The 21,675-nt window shown below is 39.5% G+C and overlaps 2 protein-coding genes across 10 annotated transcripts in view; both read right to left on the bottom strand.

Moving 5' to 3' along the window:
- Positions 1–2,754: 2,754 nt before the first annotated feature.
- On the bottom strand, positions 2,755–9,099 carry LOC125892660 (asialoglycoprotein receptor 2-like). 2 transcript variants are annotated; one of them, XM_049582800.1, is made up of 8 exons: positions 9,001–9,099; positions 8,732–8,794; positions 6,536–6,583; positions 6,239–6,328; positions 5,379–5,759; positions 5,127–5,296; positions 3,390–3,502; positions 2,755–3,313 (listed from the first exon to the last, which is right to left on the bottom strand). In XM_049582800.1, exons 1-8 carry the CDS (start codon positions 9,026–9,028, stop codon positions 3,190–3,192), a joined length of 1,017 nt encoding a protein of 338 aa, XP_049438757.1. In that variant the 5' UTR covers positions 9,029–9,099; the 3' UTR covers positions 2,755–3,189. The 2 variants fall into 2 exon arrangements, with proteins under 2 accessions (XP_049438757.1, XP_049438758.1); XM_049582801.1 differs by having other exon boundaries at positions 5,127–5,281.
- A 4,355-nt stretch (positions 9,100–13,454) lies between these two features.
- LOC125892659 (CD209 antigen-like protein E) overlaps positions 13,455–21,675 on the bottom strand; it is a 48,391-nt gene continuing 40,170 nt past the window's right edge. Inside the window, exons 1-7 of one of the 8 annotated variants that reach the window (XM_049582793.1) lie at positions 21,384–21,550; positions 19,885–19,953; positions 16,545–16,664; positions 15,123–15,461; positions 14,862–15,025; positions 14,201–14,313; positions 13,962–14,124 (exon numbers count right to left, since the gene is read on the bottom strand). In XM_049582793.1, the coding sequence (XP_049438750.1) occupies positions 14,001–14,124; positions 14,201–14,313; positions 14,862–15,025; positions 15,123–15,461; positions 16,545–16,664; positions 19,885–19,953; positions 21,384–21,468 (1,014 nt within the window). In that variant the 5' untranslated portion in view covers positions 21,469–21,550 and the 3' untranslated portion in view covers positions 13,962–14,000. Of the gene's footprint in view, positions 13,925–13,961; positions 14,125–14,200; positions 14,314–14,861; positions 15,026–15,122; positions 15,462–16,544; positions 16,665–19,884; positions 19,954–21,383; positions 21,551–21,675 lie in introns of those variants that run through there. The other 7 variants (XM_049582797.1, XM_049582795.1, XM_049582798.1 and 4 more) reach the window with 7 other exon arrangements.

Raw genomic sequence — 21,675 nt, 5'->3', positions numbered from 1 at the left:
CCATGATGAGTGATTGATAGGTCAACAGCTTCTTTCTTAATTTTCTCTGAGAAAAAATATGCAGATCAAACATAGATGTTGAAATTAAATCTTATCATTTACAGTGTGTCGAGCAGAGAGGAAACATCAGAATGCAAACCATGAAATATAAAATAAATTTCGGCATTTTAAAACCCTTTGGTGCTGGTGTGTCATCAAGCATCAGAATCATCATAAATTACAAAAAAATAAAGAAAACATCCTGATATAAAAAAAAGATATAGTGGCCTATATAATGCCCCACATGCAAACACATAAACATTAAAATATTTTAAAGTACCAGTTTTATCCAGTGGTTTTCTGTTCATCCTGAACACTCTAAGCTGCCGTCCTGTTTCTGCTCCGCTCTGATGCTCCTTAGTGGACTTCTGCTTTGAGGTGTGACTGTGTTGTTTTTCCAATCTGCTTCTGTCTCATCCTGTTCAATCATGTTGCAACTTCCTGAAAAAAATGGTGTTTGTTAAACTTAACTGATACCTTTGATGATTGATACATAAGAGAATAATAATTTTATTCAATATAATAGACTAATGCATTAAATTGTTTCTTGATAAATAGTCAGCACTTAACTGTCATCTCTGTGTGTTAATATTCCAACTTTGGAATACTCTGCTAAACACAAGTGGTGCACTGCTCCATGTTGGTCAATCAGTCACATAACAAGAAGAAGTCCCTTTTTAATCGATCTGTGACTTTGTGCTGATATAAAACATTTAGCCACTGCATCACATATAAAGAAGAAGAAAAGCACATTCAAAGTTATTAATTCATGGTTTAGTTTAGTGCCTCTTTAGGGGGTGCAAAGACACACACATTATATTTACAACCCTGTTAATATTATAATACATGTAATCAATGTTATTATGATTAATGTTCACAGAGAATTCAGCCAGGTCAACACATTCTTACTCCCAGGACATCAAAACTGATTCTGTGTCACAACCCTTGTGGTCTCATAGAAATGCACAGTGACGTGGTTAATGTTGTGAAAACAGTCATGATTAAGTTTAACAAAACTACTTGAATGAATGAAAGAATGAACTAATGACTTTATTTCAAGCAAAACAAACATTAAAAACAAAGCAAAACATCAACAGATATGCTCAAAAAGGAATAGAAGAAGTGTACACTTATATAATCCTGCCTAAAGTTAATACATACTGCAGGTAAAACATACTTCAGGTACTGCATACTACATGTTCTGTCTACTACATGTGCCACATGTACTGCATACTATGTATGCACGATACTGTGTGTATTTACAATATGTTACAGTATGTATTTCACATCAATGATCCAAACAGCAGCAACAGTAGTAGTATTTGTAGCAGTGATATAGTAGAAATAGAATACTATTACTTCTAGCAGTAGTTGTGCACAAGTACTAATTAACCAATGGGACACAGGTGAGTTAGAAAACAGGCAGCAAAACACAAAGGCAGGAAGTAAACCAAAGCATGACACATGAGGAGAGTGACTGTCAGAGTAAAACGGGAAACAAACCGCTAAAAAAACAACAACAAAAAAAACTCGGAACCATGACACAGTGAAACATACAGGACATACAGGAAGGTGTTTGACTATGAGTCGAAGAAAAGTATGAGTTAGAAGAAAATTTATTTAGAAAATAAAACCTGAACACATTATTTCATCCATAGCTATCAACAAACTGCCTTTGCATCATTTCAAACATTCATATTTCTCCACACGTCCACAATTTCCCTGTCCTGCATGTAAACAAACCATCCGACCTGATGCCAAAATTGAGGCGAACTCCTGGCCTGGGAAATTGGTGTGTCACAATTTATGAGGTGAGTAACAGTACTTTGAAAATCAGTTTGAAAATGTGACATTAACCAGAGCTGAAGATCTGATTTGACTAAAACATTAATTTCTCTAGGCTACTGTATACCTGGATATTCCTCTCTGAACAGACTCTGTCAGTGAACTCTGTCTCTGTGTCAGAGGTCTGGATGTTGAGGTGTTTTCCTCCTTCTCCCTTCTTTTTGTTTGCAGCTCTAAGTTCTCTTCCTCATGTTTTTTAATTCTTTCATTAATCCATCACTGCTGCTATGTGTCGGATAGAACTAATCAGGCTCGGACATACTATTCGCATTGAATGTCCACAGATAGCTTCGGTCACGTGGACGCTCATGTAGTTCTATTTATAGCACAATTAGCTTACCGTCCTCCCACTGCTGACATCAGGTGAAAACAAAACTAAGAAGATGCTGCTGGATCTTGAGTAAACTGATTGAGTGCAGACAACGTAAAAGCAGTGGAGAAGCATCGAGTACATGCACTAGATGTGTTCATAACAACAAAACAATGTTTGCACAGTCAGTTTTACTCTTGAAATACAAGTATGTACAACGTGGAAGAGAAAAACAAATCTTATTAACGTTAGGATTAATCTTCAAGATGAAAATGTGGTATCGAGAGTATAGATGTTTTAGGATTGATCTGCCCATCCCTAGTAACAGCTAATGCTAACTAGCTCTACTCCCAACGATTTTAACACAGATTTGTTGTTCACAATGTAGCAATAACAGGGAAACAGTGGTGAGTTCACTGCATCCTTTCATCCTGACGGCGACCCAGGGACGATCGAAGATCTCTGTTCATCCCAAACACATTCTCTACTGTCCCCAGGAAAACAAGACGCAGGCAGCTACCAGTCATCTCGTCATACAACAGTGAGGTCTCAGAGCCCATTTGTCAAACAGTCATTGTATTCGTCCTGTACAAATACTCAGGTATACAGAGTATACCCACCTCTTTTTTATCCTGCAAATTTGCACCCCACGAATGACATTTATGTCATTAATGTAGAGTTATGAAAATAACATAAAGTTATGGGGGTTAGGTTTAGACAGTAAAAGTTACTGAGGTTAGGTTTGACGAAAATAAACATGGTGAGGACGTACCTTAGAGTTCACACAAAGTTTCACGGATTCAAACACAAGTTTCAGGCAAAAGTCAACTTTTTGAGACTCATCCTTTTATATCCCAACCAACTTTGGGTACATTGCTTTTCATAGGAAAACATTCGTGAGAAAAGCTTGCATAAACACACACAGAGCACATACACACATTTGATATCTATAAGCCAGTTGATAGATGTAAAATGTAAAGGTATGACTGTGGGGTTTAAAGAGATAAAGCCTTTTTTTTGCAGATCCATTTGTGGCTGTCACCACAGCTCACTGATTTCCACCCATTGCTCTGTACAGAAATTGCACAGTGACCTTCAGTTGGAGCTTCTATCCAGGAGCTGAGGGACGAAAACAATGCTTAGATCAGGGCTGATAGATTTTATGATTCAAAGTGTTTAGGAATGTGTCTCTTACCTATACGTCATGTAACTTCCATCCACCCACTTCCATCGCCCATCTACAGCTCTCAGGCCAATCCAGTATCCATCAGGTCCAAAATTGTTGAAACTGTAATCACTGATGAAGTTCTGAGAAGAGAAAGATGGGTATCAGATATTCAACATTATAAAAACAGAACTATATTCCTGATTCAGTCTAGGAGGCAGACACCATCTCTATATTTACGAGCAGACCTTAGACGTTTCTTTTTGATAAAGCTCATAGTTAGGGCTGGCTCAGGCTTGGCCTTGGCCTATACACTTTAGAAAACTGTATCTATAAAATAAAAGGATGTTTTGCAGTCTCTCACAGCAGCTGTGTCATCAACAACAATCAACCACATGAAAACATTGACCTCTCCATTAGTTTTTATATGACATACACTTTTAGTAATGAGTGGATCTCTAGGTGATACTAGTCCATACCCACTGGTAGCCTTGTCACCTTCTACCTATACCAATCCTCAAAAAGTAGAAAAACGTGGGACAGACAGAATGACTCACTGGCAGTTTCTGTGATTATGTACAGCATAGATACTTTAGATATTGGTCCCTAGATTATGTTCACCCAGTTTCATGCAGATCGCTCAAACTTCCTAGGAAGAGATAGATTTGTGTTTTTCAAAAAATTCAAAATGGCGGAAAATCTATATAAGCGGAAGTTATGGGTTCTTGAGGCAAATGTGTTCCTCATGAGGAGAGGCATCTCTGTGCAAAGTTTCATGTCTCTACGACATACGGGGCATGAGATGTGCCCATTCAAAGTTTGACATTTCAATGGGTCGCTATAGCGCCCCCCTTTGGCCAATTGATGTAATATTGCTTCATTGGCATCCTCCCATGACCCTCTACCACTGTGCCAAATTTCACATGGATTGACCAAGTCAGTGAGGAGAAAAATGTGAAACAGACACACAGACAGAGTTTTCGTCTTTATATATTAAGATTAATTTCGACCGAGTTATGTGAACTGCATATTTTCTAATCCTCACTTGAAGAAATAAAAAAGGGTTGCGGAGTGTCGTTCCTGTGGGCTCCAGCAACACTAAACCCCTGAGCTTGCCTGAGAAGGACTAAATGCCCAAACCAGCTATTTTTAAATATCCCATGGAGAGAGACTCTCACTGCAGCCTGTTGTATTTTGTTCTGAAAATGTCGGCGTGCAGCCTCGTTCTGTGGACCATAAACGGGGTGCAGACTGATAAAGGAGGAAATAAAGTGACACATTTAAGAGGACGGTTTGCACTGGAAATGTCTTCCTGTCTGAAGGGTTACTTTTGGTTATGAAGGTACAATACCAAAAGTGTTTGGTGGAAACGGGCTTAAGATTCTGAAAAGTTGGTTCTTCTTTATTTGATAATATTCACGTCCTGTTACTGCATGTCTCTAACTCAGCTTCTTCTCTGGAGCTTTTTCTCTGTCTCATGGGTTCCCTCAAATCGTGGCTATGCCTGGATTGTGGGTCCTGGTTATGCTGCTGTGGTGGTCCTGCCTGATGCTTTCTACTACTGCTGTTGTTATTATAAGTCATACTTCTACTGTTATTATACACATATGATTACTATTGTCACATCACATACTATCATATATTAATATATACTTATATATACTACCAAAATATTATTATTAAATTATTTCTAAAATTAATGTTATTGTCTTTAGCATCTGCCCTGCATCTCTCTCTGTCTGAAAATTCCAGAAGTTTCCTTCTTACCCTCTCCTGTTGATCATATACGACAGCCAACTCTGAACCCTTCCCTCTGCAGTTTTTCTGAGCTTCTTCCCAGGTATTCCATTCAAAATAATTAATGGCATAGCAGCTTGGCTGTCTGTGTATCCAGCCAACTGGACAAGCTGCACACTGTCTCTCTGAAACAACAGAGACTAACCAATGAACAGCATTACTGCATTGTAATATTATTACTGATGGTTATCTTTGGACCTAAATAACTGGTTCTGAACTTACCGTTATTTCTTATGGGGCAGTAGGCATCAATGCTCCACTGAGCTCGAGTCACATTGAGTTCGTTCCAGTTGTTTTGTAAGACAGAAATGACTTGTGTCAGATTGTTATAGTTCCTCCTCAAGTTTTCATTGTCTGAGCTGAGTTTGTTGTTCAGGCTCGTCAGGTTGTGAATGGCAGCCAGTAGAGTCAAACTGCCTGCTGACAGATTCAGATACTGCATCAGTGACTTCAGCTCCTCGTTTTGTGTTGCCAGGTTCAGGTTTTCTTTTGTCAGGTTTGCGATCTTGTTTTCTAAGACAGTATAGTTTTGTATCATCAGTGTCTTCAGCTCCTGGTTTTCAGCAGTCAGATGCGCGTTGTTTTCAGAAATGACAGCAGTAACTACAGAGACAGACAGAGGAAGGAGTTGGGCTGTGAGTCTTGTGTCCCTGAAAAGTGTTTTACATGATCATAAACGACATTAAAGGATGGAGTTGTTTTCCAAATCCATCTTAAATCAACAGTCAGCTGCCCACTGAACACTGAAACTGGGGTTTCTTGCCCTGATCATTCCCTCTGTTTATACTGGTGAATAAGAGACCTCTCCACAGTCCTCATTCAGCCCATTCTCCGAGAGGTGGGCTATATGGGAGGTGGAAATGATGGTGGATGATACAACATTCGACAAAAGCTGTTGCTGTGTTTCCAGGAGCTTTTTAGGATCTCAACGTGTTTTGTAGCAACCCACTGACAGGGATGCTTACTGCCACAGAAAGCACTTGAGTGTTTCCTGAGAAATTTCCTGACAAACCTGCCCTTAAAATAAGAACCAACAACAGCAAGCTTTGAGTTAAAGTGACATTCACATAGAAGTTACTCACAGTAGATACGAAGGCCCATGATGACCAACAGTATGAGCCAACACACTGCTATTGGTGGAGAAGACCGAGTGAAGAAGAGACACCTCTGGTCTGAGAGAAAAATTCAGCTGAATCAATGATGTTGATTTATCAGAGTCAAAGGTGTTTTGAATACATTTTAAGTACAATACAAACAGATCTGAGCTTTTACATTTCCAACCTTCATCACTATCACATTTATAGAACATTTATATCCTGACTGACAAATTAATCTCATGCTTAACAAAAGAAAATGTGTGGAATGTGTTCATGATGCACCTGGAGGAGCTGCCACATCAGCGTAGACAGGTTCTTCTTTGATTTCCCCTGAAAGATAAACAGATCAAACACAGATGTTTGTATATGTTTGGCACACTGGAGGAACCCTGAAACAAAAGATGGATTTATAATGAACTCCAGCACTGTAAATAAGTAAATGACAGTCATGCAGAGCATCAGAAGCAACAATCAACAATGTACTGCCACACAGAAAGACGAGAACCTTGAAGTAACATTCAGCCTCTGTTTATCTGTTGGTTCTGCTCTGATTACCCGCAGGCCGGATAAAAAACCTGAAGCGTAACTAAAACCACACACAGTAAGGTGTCACCTGGTTTTTACTTCTGCTTTAAAGCTGCGACAGAGTTGTCGTTTGGTTTGTGGCTAATCATGGTTAGCTGTGATGGTTTTACCCACAATGTTTGTCTGCAGCATGTCATCACAATCAGATCTCTCTCTGCTGAGACCTTCAGATCAGTAGTTTCCAAACTTTCTCCTCAAGGAACCCTTTTTCTAGTATCGTGTACACTAACCACCCCTGACTGAGTGACTAATTCACCTTATATTCAACAGCATAACAATAACAGAACCCAAACACTGAACACAGTAACTGCAGGAAGTTTGTGTAAAACCAGCAATTTGGATGAATTTGAGCAGATTATTTCCTGTGAATTTTCCATCAGAGATGAATTTTCTTAGAAACCTTTTATACAACGTTCTGTCTGTATTACATTTTTCTTTTAAAATAATCACACTGAATATTTTCTCTTTCTTTTGTCAGCGTGTTCTTTTCCCTGACACTTTTTGATTGTTCCTTTAGCTCTTTGGTTGTTTTAACTGTGTTCTTTTCTAACGCAGGATGAGGCTGTTTATCATGTGCTTCTCCTGTGAGTTTTGTTTGAGCTTTTATCATAAATAATATTCTGACATTTATAAAAAAAAGTTTTCTTCATGGCATATGATAGGTGTTTTGTCCCCGGTTCTCTTGACCAGAAGTTTAAACAATGGATTCCAAGTGGAATAACAGCAATATGTACAGTAATAAAAAACGGTAATTTTATGAGTTTTCAGGAAAAATATAAAACCAAGTAACCAAGACCTTTTCAGATATCTGCAAATAAGGGATTTTTTTGACGAAGAAATAAAACACAATGTAAATTTGGACAAAAATGGAATAATCAGGACCATAATTGGAATCTACAAGTCAAAGAAATATAGAGTAATATCTACAATATATGGTCACCTAATGGAGAGAAAAGGGAATACAACCTCATATGTAAAACTGAAATGGGAGAGGGGACTGGGTGTAATTATTTCTGATGATGAATGGTCGCATATTTGGAGAACACAACAGTGAGCTACATCGTCACGTGCGTGGAGATTATATTGTTGGAAGAATTTAATACGATTCTTTATCACACCCAAAATTAGGAGCAAATACTCATCTGTATTACAGCCATGTTGGAGAAAATGTGGGGCTATAAATGTAGATCATTCTCATGTTTTTGAAGATGTTCACCTTGTTATTGTCCGAATTCTGGGCTATGATGTATCTAAGTCATGTATGTTTGTGTGTTTTGGCATTATGACAGGGAATGTTGTGTTAAAAGAGGGCAAATATTTACTGAAAATCTTGTTAGCAGCTTGTAAAAAAGCAATCACGAGAAAGTGGCATAAGCCAGATCCACCAACACAAGATGACTGGTTGAAAATTGTGAACGAAATATATGTTATGGAGCAGTTGACTCATAAGATAAGGACTGAAGAAGATCAATGCCGAGAAAAATGGGAGAAATGGACGATCTACTCACCAACGACAGGATAAGGATTACCACACTGATAACATAGAAACACAGTGTAGAGACATGGCAATCCAACATGTTCTTATTGTAATGTTTGTGTTTATTTGTCTCCTCTTTTGGGTGATCTATGTTACATTTTCAAAAATGTAATAAAGAAAAAGTATCCAGAAAAAAAAGTTTTCCTCACAGAAACAAACGAGATGCAGAGATAGGGGCCTGCTGTTTATTTTTCACATACGTTTTCTTGCACTCTTTAAAATCAAGGAGGCCTCGCAACCGCTGAAGCTTTGATGAGGTATCGGCAGTGTTTTAAATAAACTAAATGATTTTGACATACTTTAAGTTAAATTTTTTTTTTTTTTTTTCAGTGATGACACTGTGATTTACAACATACCTGAGTGTCCTGCCGTTCTCCCCACAGTGCTGTCAGCAGGAGCAGCTCCTTCCTTGGTTTTCTCTGAGAAAAAAAAAATACAGATCAAACACAGATGTTAAAATTAAAGAAATTGATTTTGGCATTTAAAACCATTTGGTGCTGTGGTGTTGTCAAACATCAAATGCATCTGCAGAACACACAAAACTATAGACAACATGCAGGCACATGAAAAGATACAGTAGATCACATCTTACATACAGAAACATAAGCAGAATATTTTAAGGTACCAGTTTTGTCCTGTGGTTTTCTGTTCATCCTGATGTGTTTAAAATCCTGCTGCAGTTCTGTAGCTGTTTGGATGTCGTCTGCTCGCTCTGATGCTCTTTCGTGAACCTCTGCTCTGATGTTCAGGAACGGTTTCAACTTTTCACTTAACAATACTGTGTTGTTCTGAAGCGGAAGTATAGCTTACACTTCACTTTATTGTCAGCAAGCAGCAAGAGCTACACCCCTAACATACGTTCATGTTAACATGGATATGTTACATTAATATAATCTGTTCATTTAAAGTTATTCACTCCAGTTTTTATCCGGTTTGTCTCCACCCAGCTTGAACCCTTTCACATGAGATAGAGCCAGAGGCAACTGTGAAGGTCTTATTGATCTGCCTCATGAGCTGGGTTCTTTGTTTCTGATGTGTGATGTAGTATTGGAGTGCATGGAGTCATCAACTTGCCATTGCTCATATTGTTGACTTCCTGTCTGTCAGTCTCCAACACTACTTATCACTACGTATCACTAATGTGAGCTGTGATTAAATATGCAGCACTGAAGTCTCTCTCATCACAATGACATTTCAGAGCAGGTGAGGGAAGTGGGAACAGGTGTGTAGATGGGTGGGGCAGTCAGGGGATGGAGAAAGGACGGACAGTCTGAGGACATCTGGTGGATGGATGGAAAATGGCAACGAAGGAGAGGGACAGACAGACAGACAGACAGACTGACAGCAGACTGTTTGCTGTCAATGAGTTTATGCTTCACAAATATCATGCATTAAGAAAAATAACACAACACACTGTTACACAAAAGATGAGATGTTAACAGTTACATTTTTTATATATAATCAAGGATCTCATCAGCAAAAAGAGAAACATTCATTCAGATTCAGATTCAGATTCAGATTACTTTATTAATCCCCGAGGGGAAATTGTTTTTGTTCCAATGCTCTGTGCAAAGTAGAAATAGAAATACAGTATGAAAGGAAACAAGAGATAAAGATGAAGATATAAATAAGATACTAAAATAGACAATGAAATAAATAAAATAAATATTAAAGTAGACATTAAAATAAAATAAAATAAAATAAAATATTAAAGTAGACATTAACATAAAATAAAATATTAAAGTAGACAATAAAGTGAAATAAATAATAAAAATAGTAAAGTAGACAATCTGAAATATATACAATATACAATGAAAAGGTTGTAGCGTTATAAATGAAATAAGAATGAGTAATTATATTGTGTGTTTTGTTTTATTTTATTATTATTATTATTTTATTATTCTATTCATGTGTTTAAAGTAACAGAGCCTGTATGATGGCTGTAGGGAAATGAAAAACTTTACAGTGTACTGTAACTGATGTGCACTGTAGGTTTTTAGTTCTGCTTTGAAGTTGCACCACAGTTGTTGTTTGTGGTTTTATTGTCTGTCCCACATGCATGGACTGAATTGGGAAAGAAATCTTTTAAGGTCTCTGCTCCCCTCACTTGGCATGGCTTGCAACATGTATTGAAACTGAGGGTTTTGGTCCCTATGTCTGGTTTAAAGGTCTCATAAGTACAATGGTGAATGAATCGGTTGGTACTTGTCGATGCCTGTAGGTATTTAAATCATTTATATCTTAGTGAGTATCTTTTATGTTTGTGTTTTTTATGTCCTTGCTGTTCATTGTTGTGTTGTAATTTTATGCTGCCGTCTTGGCCAGGTCGAGATCACTGATCTCAATGGGACTAACCTGGTTAAAAATGGGTTAAGTAAAAATAAAATAAAAAAAGAGCAGGCCGAAACACAGGTTAGTACCACAGTAGAAAGCAGCATGGAGGCCAGTGAAAATGTCACCATGGTTACCTCTTTTTATTTCTCATGCTTATTCAGTCTAATTTTGAACGATGTGTTTCCATCAATGCCAATCAAAGTCGATAAATACCCATGACTAGTGCAGAGTCATTGTAACTTGAATGTTTTTTGTGCTGTGGACAAGGTGTTTAACTGTATTTCTATTCACCTTCACAGCTAAGTGAGGCTCCCTTCATTAAAGTGTAGGGTTTAAATACAGTGGCAAGCTTTTGGATGAACTTCCCTCCCTGCAGCAGGAAAAAGGAACCGTCATGACTATTTGTAACCATGGAAACAAAGAAAACTTTGACCAGTGGCGTGCACAGACTTTTTGAAGGGCAGGGGCGAAAAGAAAAAAAAGGGCACATACAGTGCGTTCTCGCCACTGAAGAGGGCACTAAGTTCCATGTGTTTTTGAGGGCACTTTAGACATGTTTATATGTTATACAAATGGCATATTATATAGCCTTAAAACAGACTACCTAGACAGACTACTCAAGTTAGTTTGTAGTTAGGATCAGCATCCACGAGAACTGTGTAGATTCAACGTTGGACTGTGAAGAACACACAGAGACATGGGTGTATGAAGGAAATAAATCCCTGGGGGGGTCTAAATTTTCAATTAAGTAGATGCCATTTCCTGTATTCTAGTACATTTTAACACCATATTAGCACCAGATAATCCAAACTGGTTCTGTGAGATTCTGTGAGTTCTGGCTCAATATAGATCAAAAAAGGGCCCAACATAAAAGTCATTGCAACAGTAATGTTTTTACCACCCAAGAGGGCAGTTTATCATGTTTTAACTAGCCAAGAGGGCACTTTAGTGTATTTTTTGGCACCAAAAAGGGCACTTTAGTACACATATTGGCTCCCAGGAGGGCATTTTGGCTGTCAAGAGGGCACTTTAGTGTGCGTTTTGGCTGCCAAGAGGGCACTTGAGTGTACGTTTTGGCTGCCAAGAGGGCACTTTAGCGTGCATTTTGGCTCCCAGGAGGGCATTTTGGCTCCCAAGATGGCACTTTAGCGTGCGTTTTGGCTCCCAGGAGGGCACTTTAGCATGTGTTTTGGCTCCCAGGAGGGCATTTTGGCTGCCAAGAGGGCACTTTAGCGTGCATTTTGGCTGCCAAGAGGGCACTTTAGCATGCGTTTTGGCTCCCAAGAGGGCACTTTAGCGTGCGTTTTGGCTCCCAGGAGGGCACTTTAGCATGCGTTTTAGCTCCCAGGAGGGCATTTTGGCTCCCAAGACGGCACTTTAGCGTGCGTTTTGGCTCCCAGGAGGGCATTTTGGCTCCCAAGACGGCACTTTAGCGTGCGTTTTGGCTCCCAGGAGGGCACTTTAGCATGCGTTTTAGCTCCCAGGGGGGCATTTTGGCTCCCAAGACGGCACTTTAGCGTGCGTTCTGGCTCCCAGGAGGGCACTTTAGCATGCGTTTTAGCTCCCAGGGGGGCATTTTGGCTCCCAAGACGGCACTTTAGCGTGCGTTCTGGCTCCCAGGAGGGCACTTTAGCATGCGTTTTGGCTCCCAGGAGGGCATTTTGGCTGCCAAGAGGCTACTTTAGCGTGCATTTTGGCTCCCAAGAGGGCACTTTAGCATGCGTTTTGGCTCCCAAGAGGGCACTTTAGCGCACATTTTTCAACAATTGGGCCACGAGGGGGGGCAACCTTACACTTGATCTGTATGTGCTGCTGCTGTTTACCTGAACGTCTGTATATTATCCTTTAGAAATAAAACTTTGGTGGCATTTCTTTCTTTCTTTTTTGGAAACATCCTTTTTCACTCTGACATTTATGAGCTGCCTGGTTTTTGCAGCAGTTTCTGTAAATATACAACACTTTACAATAAAATAAATACAACTACCATTTTCTAGAGACTAAATATGTTTATATTTGATCTTAAATACAATTTAACATTAAGGTGTTAACATCTGTATGATGATATTGAATGTCTTATCTTAATGTGAGGGTAGTCGCACAAAACTTCATTTGTATAGAGCGTCTTCCATGACAAACATAATTCGCCCCTGATCAGTAGATGATTCAGGCCAGCTGTTGGATTATTTAATTAATAAGTCACTTGAGGATGGCACTTAAAGTGGCAGACCCTCTGCGTGAACGTGGAAACAGAGTGGAAATGGATAGGGAGAAGGTTCAGGTGTTGGTTTGGGAAAGGCCCAAACAAATTCACTTGACCTGCACGTCTGGACTGCATGTGGAAACCCATGTGGGAAGATGTGAACTCCACTGAAAGGCTCCAGTCACATTCAAAACCAGAACTCACACTGTAACATGACCTGAAAACAAAATCAGGTCGTAACAGATTTCAACATGTTCAACCCGTTAATGTAACTCCACCAAATAACACTGAACATCTGACAAACATGAAATTCCTCTTTGTAAAGTACACAATTGTGACTCCTCGCTGATAAATTGTCCTTCCTGCCCGTCTCTGGAGCTCTGTTGGTGCAGATGTGAACATTGTGTGACTGATTAATGAGGTCAGATCCTCATCTGGATTAAACATGTTACAGTGTCCTGAATAAGGCTGTTCCTCCTGACTTCATTAAAAGGTTAATGACATTTACAGAAAAAAAGACAATAAGAACAATGTGTGGCAACAAAACTTATTATAATGGTCTAAAATATGAATTTTCTTAACACCTCCAGCTGTACAAGTAAATATCGCATACATCAGAATACTCACACAAACAGACTCTAGATCATTGTCATGAACAAGTGAAGCAGTGCCCCCTGTTGGCCAGTCAGCGGCAACAATATACAATGTCACAGAAACAGGAAACTGAGCAGTCCTGTTGGTCCCTGTCATCAGTCTGCTGATATACAAATTAAAAGCAGTAAATCTCTAATAAAGCAGAAGAAAATCACAGTCAGAGTTATTAATAATTAACAGTTTAGTGCCCCTTCAGGACAGTTATTGTGTTTTCCTAAATGCTGTGTCAGCAGTCAGACACACATTATCTACAGAACCCAGTATCTAATTACACCTTTACATCTGAGTCTCTGCTTTAGACACATGCACACAAACAGCTTTGAAAAATAATTCACTTTGATTTTTTTTCCTGTTAAAAAAAAAAATTCTTTTATATGTAATTTGTATGTTTGAAAAACAAAAAAAGTATCTAAAGTACTAAAGTATCACAGCAGTGATTAAACAGATAAAGCTTTCCGTCTGCAGATCCATCGCTGTTTCTTATCACATCTCACTGACTTCCATCCTTTGTTCTTGACAGAAATCGCACAGCGACCTTCAGCAGGAGGATCTATCCAGGAGCTGAGGGAAGAACATGATGTTTAGATCAGGGCTGACAGACTTTACGATTCAAAGTGTTTACCAATGTGTCTCTTACCTTTTGGCGAGATCACTTCCATCGATCCACTTCCACTTCCCATCTTTGACTCTCAGACCAATCCAGTATCCATCAGTTCCAGAACTGTCCCAGCTGTAATCATTGATGACTTTCTGATAACAGACAGACAGTAATCACATATTTAAACATTATATTTAAATAAACACACACTGATCTACAGACTCACATTGGCCCTCATTTACAAAAGGAACATACGACAGAAAACTGGGCCTTCAGTTATTATCTCGTAAAGCTCTGCATTTATCAGTGTGGATGTGAGTGGAGGCTACGATCAAGTCTCAGGTCAGGTCTCAACACGTGTACGCAAGTTTGAGTCAGAGTGGACTGATGATGCATCAGTAAATCTGGCTGAGACAGAGAATTGTTATTAGACCATATTCTGACTGGCATTTAAGTATTTGCAGCCACATATGAATCACTTCAGGATATTTAAATAATGATTGTTTTCAGCGGCCACATTTATCAGCGCCTGATCTATTCATGAATCAAACAAAACTCTATTGTTTGATGATTTCTGTTCTCAGATCTGAGCTAGTTTGTATGTGAGATTGATAAATGAAGGCTTCTGTGTTCAGACCTACAGAAAATACATTTTCATTTCATGACTGTGTCATAAAAATTCCCACCGTTCTCTCATTACCTTTTCCTCTTCATCATGTATAACAGCCAAATCTGAATTCTTTCCTGTGCAGTTTTTCAGAGCTTTTTCCCAGGTTATCCGTTCATCATCTCCACCGTTATGAATCACATAGCAGCTCGACTTTTTGTGTTTCCAGCCATCCTGACAAGCTGCACACTGTCTCTCTGAAACAACAGAGACCAACCAGTAAACAACATTACTGCACTGTCATATTATTGTTATTGGTTATTTTGGGACCTCATTAATGGGATCTGAACATACCATCATTCTTTTTGGGGCAGTAGGCATCAATGCTCCACTGAGCTCGGCTGACGTTATTTGCCTTCATCTCCTGTATTTGTTCTGTTAAGATGTTCTTCTGTGACTTCAGCTCCTGGTTTTGTGTTGTCAGGTTCAGGTTTTCTTTCGTCAGGTTTGTGATCTTGTTTTCTAAGACAGTATAGTTTTGTGTCAGGTTGCTCATCTGGACGGTCAGATTGTCGTTGTCTCTCATCAAGTTTTCATTCTCTGAGCTGAGTTCGTTGATGCGGTTCGTCAGGTTCGTCAGGTGATTCTTTTGGATTTCTTCTAAGCGTTCATTCTCATGACTTAATGTAGCAGCTGCAGGATGAAAATGAGCTATTTAATTATAGTGATAATGTAATGTTGTTTTGGTCAAATTGCCACTGTTTAAGCTATTTCCTGTCTCTGATTTCAGTTTTCCAGCCTTTTGGAACATTTCAGAAGATCCTTTGAAAAGACTAAAAACAACAGTTTGTCCAACTCTTACTATTTTCTGACCTCCCTAGTGAGTCCTGTGACACTCAGACCAGAGCCATAAAGTGAATAAAGAGGTTTTACATTAGAAATCAGTGTTTTTACAACACCGTTTGGCTCATTATGTAGGGGCTGCTATCCACGGTGATCAATGCAAAAACACAGATGGCCCTATCTAGAGCCAGTTTTTGGTTTGTCCATTCTGGGCTACTGTAGAACCATAGCAGCACAACATGGCGATCTCGGTTGACGAAGACATGCTCCCTATTCAGATATAAACAGCTCAGTCTGAGGTAACAAAAACATTCTTATTTTCAGGTGATTAAACACTAAAGAAAATATACTTATTATATCATATACTGTTTCTGCCAATATATTGCCCTAAATGCTAAACACTGGACCTTTAAGCTTTATTTCTGCAAGGGTTTTTCCATGTATGAAAAAACAGGGTAGGCCCATATGTTTCAACAAAACTGTGATTAACGTGTGGTTAGGTTTAGGCACAAAACCACTTGGTATTGGTTAGGAAAGGACCATGATCTGGCTTAAATGTCACTATCCCCAGGCGAAACAGTGACAGGTGGCTACAAAACACCCATGTTCAGTGCCTAAAAGGCTGCTGAAATCAGCAATGACTCTCTAAGTCACTTTAGAAAGGTTGATATAATCCATATGACACGTGCAAATGTAACATATTTGTGGTTTGCAGAAACGTACAGTCACATGAACAACAACCCTGTCATGAATTACTTGCTGTCCGAGTACATTTCTACACATTATTGTGTCCACAAAAACAATTACGACAGATATGTATAGCAGGTTGAACAAACTGCAAACAGTCTGATAATCAGATAATGGTTAAACATGAAAACATGTGTCATGTTGAAGTGTGAGTTAATGCATGGACTGCCTGTTTCGTGTACTTACTGTAGACACAGACTGCTATGATGCCCGCCAGCAAAATGACGGAAATGATTCCCAAACCACAAGCCAACCGTTTAAAGTGGCGACGTCTGTTGTTTGCTCTCTTGTCCTCCAAGAATCCTGCTGAGATAAAACAAGTAGTGTAAATATATAGAGTATATACAGCTCCATCCATCCATCCATCCATCCTTCAACTGCTCATCCAAAGCTAGGTTGGGGGGCAGCAGGCTGGGCAAAGTATTCCAGACGTCCCTCTCCCCAGCAACGCTCTCCAGCTCCTCCTGGACCCCGAGGTGTTCCCAGGCCAAACGAGATATGTAATCCCTCCAGTGTGTTCTGGGTCTGCCCCGGGGCCTCCTACCAGTTGGATGTACCTGGAACACCCCTTGCGGGAGGTGTCCAGAAGGATCCTGATCAGATGCCCGAACCACCTCAACTGACCTCTTTCAACGCAAAGCAGTTGCGAGCTTCCTCTGGATGTCCAAGCTCCTCCCCCTATCTCTAAGGCTGAGCCCAGACACCCTACAGAGGAAACTCATTTCGGCCGCTTGTATCCGCAATCTCATTCTTTCAGTCACTACCCAAAGCTCATGATCATAGGTGAGGGTTGGGACGTAGATAGACCAGTATCTGGACCTGCGACCTACGAGTCACATTCACCCATTCGCACACACATTCATACACTGGTGGCCGAGGCTATCATACAAGGTGCCACCTGCTACTCAGTTTGAACACACTCACACACCAATGGAACAGCCATCGGGAGCAATTTGGGGTTCAGTATCTTGCTCGAGGATATTTCGACATGCAGACTGGGGAGCCCAGAATAGAACGGCTGATCTTTCGATTGGTGGACAACCCACTCTACCTCAAAACCTTTGCCTTCCAGCTCAGCTCCCTCTTCACCACAACAGTCCAGTATAGCGCCCACATCACTGCAGGTGCTGCACCAAACCACCGATCCATCTCACGCTCCATTCTACCCTCACTCGTGAACAAGACCCCAGGTACTTGAACTCCCTTACTTGGAGCATGAATTGTCTACCAACCCAGAGGTAGCAATCCGTCATTTTCCAGCAAAGAACCATGGCCTAAGACTTGGAGGTGCTGACTCTCATCCTGACTTCACACTCAGGTCAGGGTGTGATGAAGCCAAGCAGAGATGCAATTCTGATGTCCCCAGACCAGACCTTTTCTTCCCCCTGGATGTGCCTTGAGATTCTGCACATGGATATCAGGAACAGAATCAGAGACAAGGGACAACCCTGTTGAAGACCAACATCCACTGAGAACTTGACTTTGACTTTCTTTCTTTCTTTTTCTTTCTTTCTTTTTTTTTTTTTTTTTTTACAACAATACCCCATTTGTTTCACTCCTACAAGGAAACACTGTCTGGGGAATCATTAAGTGGGGAACTGAAATCAGCTTCAGATAAACTAAGGAATACAGTTGCACACACACAACAAGGACCAGTTAACTGATGTTTGACTTCTCAGCAACTTTATTTTCACAAGCTTTGACCATCAGAAATCATGAAATACGTCAGCGGCAGCGTAACCAATGGACGGAAAACCACCCTCACCAACAGAGTGATCGAGAACCTGCCCAACTTTTGGCTGGTACATAAGAATAACTTCCTCAAGCCCTAAAATCAGACTAAGGTTGGTGAAGATGGCTTTAAACACTACGATGTCAGATTTAATCTCCCATCTCCTATATTTGGCACATTAGAAAGGGATCTCTTTATGCCAATATTAACAAGAGGAATGATTACACTGTAAAACCCAATTTATGAAACAGCTTACACTTAAAACTTTTAGCAACATACACGTTTTGAGTACATCAGACACAAAGTAAATGTGTCACTTGGCCCTCTTCAGACAGGAATTTGATGTCAGTTTAACAAAACTGTTTTTGTTGGTTTTTTAGCATTTAATTCAATGTCATGAACATAAAAACACTGAGTACACATTTCACAGAATTTTTCTCAAATTTAATTTAACTATAAATATGAATATATATATTGTAACAAGATTAGGTTTCTAAATTGCTAGAGTAAGGCAAAGAGATAAATTCTGAACCAGGAAGTGCTCTTTATTTCACCTCAGCACAACTTTATGTTAGACACTCTAATTTTCACACAGGCTTCAGGTTCCTGCGTATACAACATCAATCATGGTGCAAAGTGTCTTTAACCACAACATTAACTGCAACCCAGTAGAACCGTTGTGAAATACATAAACATTCATCACAGTGTAACGTGAGTGATTAGAACACATTTAAACTTTTTCTGCTCATGGCCTTGAGCACATTGTCTCACGGCATCTCTTTCAAATTTAAAGCACTACGTCAGAAAAGCAATGAAAATTGACATATTTTTTTCCAACAGCAACCACACGGTTTTGTTTAGGCAGCAAAAGCATGTGATTTGGTTTAGGATAAAAGAACAGGGTTTGGTTTTACATTCATAAAGGAGGTGAACACCAACCTCCTGGGTGAAAGCTGGTGGGTGTTGGACCCATCATCCATCACCCCTCCCACCCACCCTACCACCCTTTTTTCGTCAGTGTCTGATGCCGGAAGTCACTGACCAAGTGCCAGTATTTGATGAGACCTGGCTGGACTCCTAAACTAGTTTCCTTCTAGTGGTAGTAATATAAGTAGTAATAGCAGATAAAGTACTACTATAATTACTCCCTGTTGCAGAAATGAATGGTTTGTAAGTATCTTTCTATATAATGATGAAAACTCTGTGAGTGTGTCTGTTCTACATTTTTCTCCTCACTGACTTGGTCAATCCATGTGAAATTTGGCACAGTGGTAGAGGGTCATGGGAGGATGCCAATGAAGCAATATTACATCAATTGGCCAAAGGGGGGCGCTATAGCAACCCATTGAAATGTCAAACTTTGAATGGGCATATCTCATGCCCTGTATGTCGTAGAGACATGAAACTTTGCACAGAGATGCCTCTCCTCATGAGGAACACATTTGCCTCAAGAACCCATAACTTCCGCTTATATAGATTTTCCGCCATTTTGAATTTTTTGAAAAACACTTCAAATGGATCTCTTTCGATCACATAAAAGTGTATAACATCTCAAGGGTTTCACCCATCACCACGCAACTTTGTAGGCATATGACCACACATAATCTGAGGGGACCCCTCCATTATTGACCTCATCAAACAAAATGGGGGCGCTAGAGAGCTCATTTCTTATCTAGGCCAAACCGCCATATGGATTTTTACTAAACTTGGTAGATATGTAGAACAGGACGCCTCAAGGTGACTGGAGAAATTTAACTCTAATTGGCAACTGGGTGGCGCTATTTTTTAACCTACCATCAGCAGCTTGATCAGTTGTTCCGTTCTGCACCTTCACTTCATCGTACACAGTTTCCTCCGTTTTACCTGTAAGGTCAAAGAACACAATCTCATGGTTAATTACTGCATAGCGGTCAAGTCTTTTAAAGGGGTATACCATTATTTAAATAAAAATGTCTTGCCTATTGATGATTGCTTTTGTCCTAAAATTACAATCATTAAAACTGTCAGCTAAAACACAAGATGATGAAATTGTCTCACAGTTAGTAGATCATATATCAGCGAGGAAGCTTTGCCTTTTTTTAGGGAAAAGCTGAACAAATAACTATTCCAATACACATTTTCTGTTTTTACTGTAAGAAGCTGTGGTCAGGGTGGGTTACATACTGAAAGAAAAGCACTCTGAAAGTACATAACAGAGGACGCAATCATTCTCAACATTGTACCATGTGCATTTAGATTAGAATTTTATGGGTTTTCCTGGTTTATTAGTAGCGAGCTGTTCTCTTGTTCTCTGGGTCATAAAAAACATTATTGCAAGTGTGTCAGGTTGCCGCAACATCGAGATCAGCTTACGAAACATTTCCACATATCATGCCTCTGATTCTTTCTCTGATACATCAACTTATTTTTACTTACAACAGATTTAGTTTAGTTGGAATTAATATTCTGATCATTTAATATACCGACTGTATTCAGTTAATCTGAAGTCACGTGCCTGGGCATTGTTTTAGATTCAGATTAGAATTGTACTTCACATAAGAAGCATCGCCAAAGTACAGCCGTTCCTATTATACAAAGATGCTGAAAACGTATTCATGCTTTTATATAACACAGACTAGATTATTGCAATGCCTTATGAAACGGTCAGCTGAAAAGTTTGAATTCGCTCAAGAACTGTGCTGCCAGACTTTTAACCACAACAGGGAAGAGAGAGCAAATTACCCCAGTTTAAGCTCCTTGTGTCTTTAAAACAGATTTTAAGGTTCCTGTACTTGTTTTTCAAGCTCCTCATGGCTTAAGACTGGCCTACATTGCAGACTCTCATCAGATTGTCGTCTCTTCTACTGCAGGCTTTTTAAAGACACAATTATACGCACAAGAAAACAGGCAGCCTAAATTATCAACTACCCTTCCAGAAGCTGTAAGAGATGCTGGCTCAGTGAACATTTTTAACCGACAGATAAAAACGTAATTATTTAGTCTGGCTTTCAATTAACGTAATCCTTCCTATTATTATTTGATATTAATTCTCTAATTTTTGCAGACCTTACCAGTATTTGTTCTTTTTGTTGAATCTTTATTGTAAAGCACACCCATGTGCATCCCTTGTATGCAAAGCACTCTATAAATAACGTTAATATTATGTTCTATCCAATATTAGTGAAGGACATTGATTGATTTGAATGATTTGTATATGAAGATAATCACATAAACATATCTAATCTATAGCAACGGCATGATAGAATTCACGACATATACTAGCTAAACTGTATCTAAAAAGAAACGTAAGCTACCTTCAGATGGAGGATGTTTGTTAGCTTTGAATACAACTGAAGCGTAGTTAACCCCCTCCTGCTCTTCCGCCATCGCTGCAGCCATCCTGTTGGCTTCAGTGTGACTTGCAGACAGAGAAGTGCCGCTGATATCAAACCTAAGGGCACTAATAGGAGAACTGGTTGTTTCCTCTCTTCAGACGAGGCTGTCACTCACAGCCTTGAATGAGCGACTTCTGCTTTTGGCTTAGAAACTAATTTGCATCCATGACTGACAGAGTATGAACCTCCAAACCATATACAGTGTGTTCTT

The sequence above is a fragment of the Epinephelus fuscoguttatus genome, linkage group LG8 (genome assembly GCF_011397635.1).
Source record: "Epinephelus fuscoguttatus linkage group LG8, E.fuscoguttatus.final_Chr_v1".
Lineage (NCBI taxonomy): Eukaryota > Metazoa > Chordata > Actinopteri > Perciformes > Serranidae > Epinephelus > Epinephelus fuscoguttatus.
This window is presented reverse-complemented; position numbering and strand designations above follow the sequence as displayed.

Excerpts from the sequence above, each read along its gene's own strand:
- LOC125892660 (XM_049582800.1), bottom strand. The coding sequence starts at position 9,028 with ATGAACAGAAAACCACAGGACAAAACTG. Across the intron at positions 6,584-8,731 it reads GAGAACGGCAGGACACTCAG|GGGAAATCAAAGAAGAACCT; the intron begins GTATGTTGTAAA and ends TTTATCTTTCAG. Across the intron at positions 3,314-3,389 it reads GGAAGTTACATGACGTATAG|CTCCTGGATAGAAGCTCCAA; the intron begins GTAAGAGACACA and ends TTCGTCCCTCAG.